General features: G+C 43.0%; 1 protein-coding gene across 1 annotated transcript; it reads left to right on the forward strand.

The window, feature by feature from the left end:
* The first annotated feature begins 8,257 nt into the window (after positions 1 to 8,257).
* Positions 8,258 to 8,746, forward strand: LOC148853474 (uncharacterized). Its single transcript, XM_088983346.1, has one exon. It carries the CDS (start codon positions 8,258 to 8,260, stop codon positions 8,744 to 8,746), a length of 489 nt encoding a protein of 162 aa, XP_088839472.1.
* The last annotated feature ends 2,374 nt before the right edge of the window (positions 8,747 to 11,120 follow it).

Genomic DNA, 11,120 nt, shown 5'->3' on the forward strand with positions numbered 1-11,120 from the left:
CATGTAAAATTTAAAATATTATTAAATTCAAGACCTAGTACATACAATTGATATGCTTTCCAACAATATGTTGGTTGGGAGGGTCGGTTGAGCCTAATACCATACTTGTACAGGTTGTAGAATCCCGACCCCCCACCCCAACCCAAAACCCATTTTTCAAAAAAAAAAAAACCCAACCCATCAGGGAGGGTAGAAATTGCCAGCCCTACTCTTCCGATAGGCTTTAGTCCTTCTTGACCAATCTTTTAATAAAAGGGATATTTTGGATTTCTTGCACTAGATTCGAATTTGACCCAAAAAAAAATTAATATGTTCCTATTAGATTCTCCAACATATTAAAGCCACCAAAGAATGAGATTTCTTGTCTAAACCATCCAACCATGCATAGACTAATCCAATCTTAGAAATCCCCATTCGAAGGAGGAGGGTGGGTTGAGAGGGGGAGCCAAACCAGATTGCTTTGGCAAAAGGGTTATACATAAAGGCATGAGAAATCAACTTTGTACTATGACAACGAAAGAAACCAGGATGCATAAAGGCATGAAAAAACAAATTCTCAAGGTGTAGGGCTTTTCCGCTCTCGGTGTAGGGCTTTTTCTTGCCTTTGTTGTGTAAGGCTTTCTCTTGCTCTCGGTTTTGTAGAGCTTTCTTCTCCTTTTTGCTTGTTATGGTCTGAGATTTGTTTGTCTGTCTTAGAGTTGGTGGTATGGAAGAGGAGGTTCTTGTTAATGCACTTAACAAGGTTGGGTGTTCAGAAGATGGAGTGGACATTGATGATGAAATCAGTAATAGGGAGGATGGTGATAAGTGGAATCGGTGCTTGGTGGGGAAGTTCATGGAGATAAAGTGGTGAATCATGCAGCAGTCATGGGTGTCGTTCTGAAGTCATGGAACTTGAAGCGACCAGTGGTGGTGGAAGATTCACTTGAAGGCCATTTTTTGTTTTTCTTCACCCATGAAATGGACATACAATCAGTGTTGGACCATGGCCCATGGGCAGTTGCTGGTCAAATTTTGGTCTTAAAGCGGTGGATTGTAGGAGGATTGTTAGAAGAAATGGATTTTTCCAAAATTGAATTCACCATCCAAATACATGGTTTGCCATTGGATTGGCGCATCAGGAGTGTTGGAGAAAAAATTGCAGCACACGTGGGCAAAGTAGTAGCAAATAACTCATTGGATCTACAGAAATGTTGGACTAGCCATGTCCCTGTGAGAGTGGAGATTGATTTGAATCAACCACTGAAGAAAAGCGTACCGATGTATCGTAAAACAAAGAGTCCTCTCTAGGTTGATATCAAATATGAGAGATTACCATTATTTTGTTACTGTTGCGAGTGTATCGGCCATGATGAGAAGCATTGTATGGAGCGAGTAGAGAAGGAAAAGATGGAAAAGGATGAAGCTCAAAATCTTTGTTATGATGCATCGTTACTGTTCAACGTGTCACGCTTGTTGCTCCGTCGGAGGCAACGACGAAGGGTGGTGAAAGTGTACTGAATTTTGGGGTTGTTGGAGGAGAGTCGTTTGGTGGTGGCATTGAAAGTAGAGGAGATTGTGGCGTGCAATCAAGACATGAACAAGCCGTTATGGGAACATTGATGGCAAACAATATTGAAGATGAACTTTTGGGGAAGTTTAAGGATCCTGAGGGGATTTGAAAATGTTTCTCTATAGTTCAAAGTTAGGGGCTGTAGGATCCTCAAAAAAGAGGAAAGTTGTGTCTTTCTCTGACATGGGGAATGAATTAATTCATCATTTGTGGGTGGGGGAGAATGGTGGGAAGGAGACTTGCAAAAAAGTTCCAGACCATAGAAGTGATGAGGTGGCAAGGGGTGGATGTACTGAGTGTTCAAATTCATGGGCTTCGGTGGTTGTCCCTCTACAACCCTGAGTGGACCCATAAGGATCTTAGCGTGGAACTCACGGTGCACCTCTACAGTTCAAGAGCTCCAAGCACTAAATTGTATGATGAAGCCAGAATTTATTTTCTTTTCTCAAACAAAAACATCTATAGAAAGATGAGTAAATGTGCTTAGGAAGGTCGGCTTCCAACATTACTATATTGTTTCGTCCAAGGGGCAAAGTGGGGGTCTTTGGCTTGCATGGCAATCACACATTGATATTGAGATCCTTTTTCAAGATGATTTTATGATTGCTGGTTTGGTTAATGGTGCTCCTCTAGGGGTGGAATGGTTGTTTTCGGGTGTTTATGGAGACCCAAGAAGGTCTAGTGGTAGGGTCTTATGGGAAATGCTTGAAGGTGTTGCCGGGAATTATTTGGGACCATAGATCTGTTTAGGTGACTTCAATGCTATTGCCTGCAGTGATGAGAAGAGAGGAGGGAAAAAAGGTATTGGTGCTAGCTCTTACCGGCTTGCTGAGGTTCAAGAGAAGTGCAATTTAATTGATTTGGGCTTTTGTGGGAGAAGGTTTACTTGGACTAATGGTCGACAGGGGCTTTACAATGTTGCAGAACGACTTGATCAGGCATTGGTTAATGTTGAATGGAGGGAGTTATTTCCTCGGGCCATGGTTTTTCATCTTCCAGCCATTCAATCTGACCACTGCCCAATTTTAGTTGATACTGAAGGGGATGTGAAGCCTGGAAAAAAATTCTTTAAATTTGAAGCTATGTGGTTGAGGGATTCAAATTGTAGAGAGGTGGTAAAGCGTGCATGGAATGAGCACTCTATTAGAGGAAATGTAGGGAGGGGTTCAAGTGGTGTCAGGAAATCGCTGAGTAGATGGAACAGAACTGAATTCAGCAATATCTTCAATCATATGAGGCGTATTCAGAGTGAAATCGATTCAGTTCAACAGTTGGACCACTCCCCTCATATAGCAGGTATGTTGCAATCACTATACTTACAACTTCAAGAGCTTCAATGTAAGGAGGAGCTATTTTGGATACAACATTCTCGTGAGTCGTGGCTCCGCTTAGGTGATCAAAATACTCATTACTTCCATTTGACTATAGTTCAACATAGAAGATGTTCCTCCATTGATGGCCTTAAGAGGGCAGATGGCTCGTGGACTTACGAGAAGAATGAGATTAGGAATATGTTTGTTGAGCATTTTAGTAACTTTTTCCAGACTTCCTCCCAAACTGTCGCTCCTGAGATTCTTGCATTACTACAACCTATTGTCACAACTCAAGATAACGAAGACCTAAGTAGACTTCCAAGCAAGGATGAAATTGAGTCGGCTATCATGCAGATGGGCCCTTTTAAGGCCCCTGGCTCAGATGGTATGTCTGCTTTGTTCTTTCAAAAGTTTTGGGATTTGGTTGGTGATGATATTACACTGTACATTCATGGTCTCTTTAATGGCAATACACTTGACCCAGATTTCACCCAAACAAATCTAGTTCTCATTCCTAAGGTTTCCCACTCAGTTTCAGCTAACGATTTTCTGCCCATTAGCATTTGCAATGTAATTTATAATTTTTTTTGCTAAATTACTTGCAAGAAGGTTGCGACCACTATTGCATAAAATAATCTCACCTTGGCAAGCTGCATTCGTCGCAGGCAAGCAAATTGCTGACAATGTTTTTGTTGCCCATGAAATTATTCATTTTATCAAGAAGAAAAAAGGAAAAAAAAAGTGTTTTTGCTTTCAAGGTTGATATATCTAAGGCATATGACAAGATTGACTGGGTGTTTCTTACCACAATTTTGCAAAAGTTGGGCTTTAATGAGAAGTTTGTCAAGCTTACTCACTTGTGCATTTCTACCCCATCTTTTTCAATTCTGGTCAATGGAGAGAATTCTAACAAGTTCTTTCCTCAACGGGGGTTACATCAAGGCGATCCTTTATCTCCATATTTGTTTATTATGTGCATCAATGCTCTATCTCTTTTGCTTTCAAAACTTGTTGAGGATAAGAAATTGTTTGGAATCAAGATTGTTCGCGGATGCCCAATATTCTCACACATGGTGTTTGTTGATGATTTAGTAATTTTTGGCAAAGCCATGGTACATGAGCTTGAAAATGTAAAGAAGACACTTCAGATTTTTTGTTGTAGTTCAGGGCAAGAAGTCAGCTATGCAAAATCTGGTATTCTCATTAATAAGAACGTGCATCACCATCTTCGCAATATGTTAGTTCATTTCCTGAAGGTGAAATGCATCTCACAAAGAGACAAATATTTGGGAGCCCCCCGATTTATAGGTAGAAACAAGAATGAAGTTTTTTCTTCGGTGGTAAAAAGGGTCTGTGACAGACTTGCAAGCCGGCTTGCACTTGTAAATCAAGTGGTAACAGCTATTCCTACTAACTTGATGCCAGTACTTTCACTCCCCATAACAACATGTGATGACATAGAGAAGGTTATGCGTCATTTTATTTGGGGTGCTTTTGATTCAAACAATTTCTATCTGACAGTTTCATGGCAAAAGATATGCTTACCGAAAGTTGCAGGTGGCTTAGGTATGAGACGAATGAAATACTTCAATGATGCTTTTTTAGCTAAGGTTGGGTGGAGAATCTTGATTGAACAGGTTTTTGGATTGTGATCCTAAACGGCATGACTGTTGGGTGTGGAAAGGTATTTGTCACTCAAGACATGTACTTCGTGCGGGCTGTGTGCGTCGGGTGGGTAATGGTCACTCTATAAGTATATGGGGTGATCCATGGCTCCCCTCTCAACCAAATTTCAAATTACAGATCCCACCTACCAGTGTTTTCAGATGGCATTTGTAGAGTTTGTGATCTTCTAGACTCTAATCGATAGTGGAGATTGGATCTTCTTCACAGATTTTTTGATCCGATTTCAATTCGAAACATCCTTAAGGTCCCTATCTCTATTAGATCAAGTGGTGATGATGGTTGGTTGTGGTTGTTAGAGCATAAGGGTATTTTTTTATGTTAAATTTGCCTACAAACATATTTGCTCCATTTCAACTAACGCTCAAGACAATGAATTTTGGAGGAAGTTTTGCAAATTGAAGATTTACCCAAGGATTCTACTATTCTTATGGAAAATATTACATGGAGGACTATGCACACAAGACAAACTTTTTGGTGTTGGGCCTGAAGCGTTATGCCCTTTTGGATGTAGCCACATTAAATCACAAGAGCATTTACTTTGGGATTGTTCATTTTCAAGAGCTATTTGGTTTGGGTCTTCTTTATCTTGGAGACCATATCAACTTTCAAATATAACTATTGCTGAATGGATTCAGAATTTTGTGAATGGCTCATGGGGTCTTGATGAGGAGTGGATGTCTGATCTAATTCTTACGACTACTGTGTTGTGGAAGATCTGGGATGCTCGTAACAAATGCATTTTCCAAGGGTATTCGGCTTAGCCAATGGATATACTTCAGAGTGTGTATCGTTTCTGTAGGGAATGGAGTTTTATACAACAATCAACATATGTGGATGTGGAAGTTCAACACATTTATAGAAGAAAGGATTCAAAATGTGTCCCTGCTGACGGGGATGTTATTATTTATACTGATGTTGCAGTCATGGATGAATCTAGTGCTACTGCATGGGTGATTACTGGGGTGATAGGTTCATCAGGCAGGAGTTACTCCATCTCGTCTTAGTGATGTTGAAGGTGTGGAAGCATGTGTATTCTCTCTGCTTTATTGCATTGCTCTGCATTTCATCATAAAAAAATCTATGTGGTAAATGACAATCTCAACGTGATCACTTCCTTACAAGGAAAATTGCTCTCTTCATCATGGGCTGCTCAACCAATTATATCTGACATTAAGAACATTGCTACTTGTTTTGATGATTTGCGTTTAGTTCATGTGCATAGATCTTTAAATTTGATTTCTCATACTTTAGCTACAAGGTTTAGGGGAATTCAACATGAATCTGTTTGGATTTCTCCTCCTGATGTACTCGTTGAATTTTTAGTAATTGAAAGTTTAGTTGCAGCAAAAAAACAACTTCTCAAGCATTTATGCATTGCTCTTTTGCAAAAGCAATTTGGTTTATTATTTGGAACCAAATTGCTTTGGCTATCACATTATGCAAAGCATGTCAAAGTAAGAAAATAGATTTAGGAGTGGCCTTCCGTTTCCAGATAGACCTCCACAAAGGACTTACTCTTTCTTGACTTCACTTATATATCAAGGGTACCCCTTTTTCATCTTCCAATTGCTTTGCAACTTGATAAGCGAACTTTATTGACAAAGCGTTGTCTTTAGTATGCTTTCAAACCAAACAATCCTCCAAATCCTCTCAACGAAGAGGAATTCCTCCAAAGAAAAACTTATCTATTTTATATAGTATTTATGAACTTATGAGTATCTCCAATAGGTGATAAAATGAACCAAGGCGAATATCTTTAATATTATTTATTTTCCATGTTAACTAAAAATAAGTACATATAATATATAAGAAGTGTTGGGGACATGGCTAAGCTGGCCCAGATGCCCACGTCAGCTACGCGCCACACGGATAAGCTCACCTAGCAGATAGGGATGGGAGGACAACTTCACCGAGGAGTAGGACTCTACCCCTTGTAACCTCAGCGGGGAACTCTATCCCGATTTCCCTATAACCCTACTCCAACCAGGATATGGACCCTCCGGCTATAAAAAGGTACTCCATGCTTGAGGTAAGGGATCTCCCAACTTTTGACACCCATACTGCTACTTAGCTCGGGCCAGCACCCTTATAGCTCAACCCGACCATCCACCACCTCCTACTAACTTGAGCATCGGAGTACTTACCCAGGGATAACTCCTCGGGCCTCTGACTTCTTCCTTGATCATAGGTGTTGAAGCACGGCCTCATCCTTAAAGCGCGGCCCTGCCTTGCCAATAAGGACAATCTGGTTCCCCTCCTTAGTTTGTGTGCTACCTCGGATTGAACAACATCATATTGGTGTCGTCTATGGAAACTTACAAAAAGCTCTCCCAAAAAAATTCTCGCTGCGCAGCTTCAATTCTGATTAAGATGCCTAAGAACCAGTTCATGCAAGCACTGGAGTCTCCTGAGCCACCCAACCGGGCCGTCCCGCCTCATGCCTTGACGCACACGAAGAACGATCCTCGTACCGAGGACCCCAAAGCACGCCGGTCAGACGTAAGGGGAGAGCAGTTTGAGCATATGAGGTAGGACACAACCCGAAGTCCCACCTCTATTACCTGCTCCCGTGGACAGGACCACCATAGCCATACACGCCAGTCAGTACGCATCCCCGCCAAAGAAAGGCTCGACAAAAGGATGTCGCCCTTTGTGGTTTCTATTGTCAAGTCAAGTTCGGTCAACGATCACCCCACACAACCCAAGAGGGAGGCCATACACACTGTGGCCCCCAGACACCAGAGATGCCGAGATCAAAGAGCTCTGACAGCATTTGGAAGAGTTAGAACGCACTCCGACTTACAAGAGCATAACTTTCGCCGTAGACCAACTTGTGCAGGCCACCGCGCATATCACCAAGAAGCCGCCCTTCGTCCAGGACATCGTAGACGAGGTACCCCCTTTTGGATGGCGAGCCCCCCAATTCAACAAGTACGACAGGAACTCTGACCCTTTCGACCATGTCGCGACACTTAAAGCCCAGATGATGCTACGCGATGCGTCGGAGGGACTAATGTGCAAAGCCCTTATTACCACGCTACAGGGTCCAGCCTTGGTGTGGTACTCTTCTCTGCTGCCGAGGTCCATAACATCATGGGTCCAGCTAGAAACCCAGTTCATGGCACAATTCACTGCTAGTCAGAAGCATTGAAAAACTTCGGTCAGCCTTATGCAGGTTCAACAGAAGAAGGTAGAGTCCCTTAGAGATTACCTGACGAGGTTTAGCAAAGAAGCACTCCAAGTCAGGAACTTAAATCAATTAGTTGCGGTGACGACCATACAACACGGACTCTGCCCTTCCCCATTCAAGTTCTCCATCTCCAAAAGTCCTCCTTAGACATTGGCCACACTAATGAGCCATGCGCAAAAGTATATCAATGCTGAAGAGGCCCAGGTGCAGCTTAGAGACGAGGATGAGAAACTCGATAGAAAGAGGAAAGAGATTGACAAGCGAAAGTCCAAAAGGTCGGACAAAGATCACAAGAGACAAGATCGTCAGACCAACCATAGACCTCGCACCCCTTCGCTGACCTATCAGAATTTCACATCACTCAATATTTCATGGTTTGAAATTCTGATGCAAATCCGCGACCGCAACTACGTCAGGTGGCTCGAGAAGATGAAGACACAAAGTAACAAGAGGAACTGAGACAAATATTGTGAGTTCCACAAGGATCACGACCATGACACAGAGAATTGTTTTGACATGCGCAACCATATTGAAGATCTGATTAGGTGCGGTTATCTCAGCGACTTCATAGATAGAAGGGAGAAGCCAGCCCAAGTGGAACAAAGAGCGGATGAAGCTCGGCAACCACCGCCCCGAAGCCCCCCGGCCGGCGTCATCCATGTTATATCAGGAGGAGCCGCCGATAGAGGGGAAAGTAGCTCGGGTCAGAAAAGATATGCTCGACTGTGCGAGATCGACGACCGAGGTCACGGGAGGAGGCACGACACATCTATCACCTTCACTAACGATGACCTCCGAGGGGTCCAGACACTGCATGACGACGCCTTGGTCATCACAGCCGAAGTGGCCAACTTTGAGTTGCGGCGGATCCTAGTCGACATTGGAAGCTTTGCCGACGTATTGTTTGAAGATGCATTCGAAAAGCTCGTCATTGATAGAGAACGACTTACACCAGTTAGCACTCCCTCCTCAATAGGCCAACCCTCAATGCCCTACATGCCGTAGTCTCGACATACCACCTCGCCATGAAATTTCCAACCTTCGGCACGGAGACCCGCAATACCGGTCCAGCCTTCGATGCGGATCCTCAGCTACACCACTCAAATCCTCGGTTAGGTCGCTTAAGGCTATAGGGTCGCGCAGTAGTCTGGCCGAGCACTCCCCCTCCTCGACAACAGAACTAGGGGAGTGGTTCGGGAACCAAAATTTTGGTTATCATTTAAGTTCTATAACCGACGATCGGAGGACTCCTCGGCAACGACCGACACGGCGCGGATGATACGCATGCTCAAAAGTTCCTCAGTTGGGCAACAAACCTAGGGGACCTTGTCCCTCGACTTCGGAACTGGGGGAGTGATGTTGGGGACATGGCTGAGCTAGCCTAGAGGCTCACGACCACCTATCACAGCTCGGCCATGTTTGCGTAGTCCGACTGAGCTATAACATTACCGTAATCCTGCCGACTGACAACGTCAGCTATGCACCATATGGATAAGCTTGCCTAGCGAATAGGGATGGGAAGACAACTTTGCCGAGGAGTAGGACTTTACCCCCTGTAACCTCGGCGGGGAACTCTATCCCAATTTCCCTAGAACCCTAGTCCAACCAGGATACGGACCCTTTGGCTATAAAAAGGTACTCCGTGCTCAAGGTAAGGGATCTCCCAACTTCTGACACCCGTACTGTTACTTAGCTCAGGCCAACACCCTTATAGCTCGACCCGACTATCCACCACCTCCTACTGACTTGAGCGTTGGAGTACTTACCCGAGGATAACTCCTCGGGCCTTTGACTTCTTCCTTGATCACAGGTCTTGAAGCACGACCTCATCCTTGAAGCTCGGCCCTGCCCTACCAGCAAGGACTATCAGGTTGCCCTCCTCAGTTCGTGCACTACCTCGGATTGAGTAGCATCACGAAGCATTTTTATAAATGATGAAAATGGAACACAAAATTTAAAACTAATAAAAAAATGAAACCATTTTCTTGCCTAAGTGCTAAGTTAGTTGTACAATCATTTGGATCAAATGGGTCAACCCAATATATCGTAGTTAAATAATAAAATTTCTAAAAATTGAATAATAAAAGGAATTATGAAAAATAGAAAAATAGGTACATCTTTAATGTTATATATTAATCTCATTTCAAAAATAAGTGTGATAAAAAAGAATTATTTTTAAAGATGTAAATGAAATACAAAATTTAAAACTAATTAGAAAATGAAACGGTTTGTCTATCTAAGTGGTGGGTTAACAAACCAACCTTCTAAATTAAATGGGTTCATGATATCATAATTAAATAATAATACTTATTAAAGAAATAAATGAAAAAACTAGAAAAGTGGAAAAATTATGAAAAACATTTTGGCGCATCTTTCATATTATATATTCATCATATAAAATGTGTGAAAAATAATTTTTTTTACTAGTAATGGAAGCAAGATATAGATATTGAAATCAACCTAAAAGCAAAACACATGGAGTCATAATTAAATAATAAAAATTAAAAAAAGCATGAATAAATACAATAAATTGTAAAAAATATAGATTTTTTTTAGAAAAGTAATGGGCACTGATGGAGGATAATTTGACCCAACCTATGAAACGGTGACACATGGACACTGACTCAGCACGAGCGACAGCTCAGCGTTGTAGCCTCGTACGACCAAGTGACGGGCCTACAAAGCAGCTCGCTACATTGTAGCTCGCGAAAGGAGTTCGCCGCAACGCGAACCCCGGGCTCCCCGAGCTACCTTTGAAGAGATACTCCGAGGCAATTTTAGCTCACGAGCTAAAGTCATTAGCTCGTTCGTGCTCCCAAGCAGACAAACCACCCCTAGGGCCAATTTTACTAAGGGTAACCCTAGAGTGTTCCAAGTTTGCTACAGAATAGCTCGCGAATGAACCGCACAAGCACTCCCCAGGAAGCTTCCGACTGACAGACCGTACCGGTCAGACTGCGCCATATCCCTTACTGGTGGCATAGTCCTAGTCCTTTCGGCAGTCTGCGTCCATGTCTCACAGCAGGCAAGGGCATGCCTATCACTCCAGAGACGTGTCATTCACCCGGGTGAGATGTACGCCACGTCGGCCACCTGCACAGCCCTGGCAGGAGCCCAGTGGCAGTTATGCCTGACCTAACATTAATGTCCCTATAAAAGCCCTCAAGGCAGAGGAGAAATGGTTCTTCTTGAAACCTCTAATCTTTTGAGTATAGTGAGAACGCGCTATCTGCACTCTTAGCCTTCGTCTCCTTCTTGCTTCTCCTACATAGTACTAACTTAAGCATCGGAGTATCCCCACCGAGTAAACTCCCCGGGGATTCTTCTTCTTCCTCATCTCAGGTACCTTCCAGGAGCCACGTGAGTGCCAGCTAGGAGT

Source organism: Nelumbo lutea, chromosome 4, assembly GCF_056320005.1.
Source record: "Nelumbo lutea isolate HS-2025 chromosome 4, American lotus-T2T, whole genome shotgun sequence".
In the NCBI taxonomy this organism is placed as follows: domain Eukaryota; kingdom Viridiplantae; phylum Streptophyta; class Magnoliopsida; order Proteales; family Nelumbonaceae; genus Nelumbo; species Nelumbo lutea.

Excerpts from the sequence above, each read along its gene's own strand:
- LOC148853474 (XM_088983346.1), top strand. The coding sequence starts at position 8,258 with ATGCGCAACCATATTGAAGATCTGATTAGGTGCGGTTATCTCAGCGAC.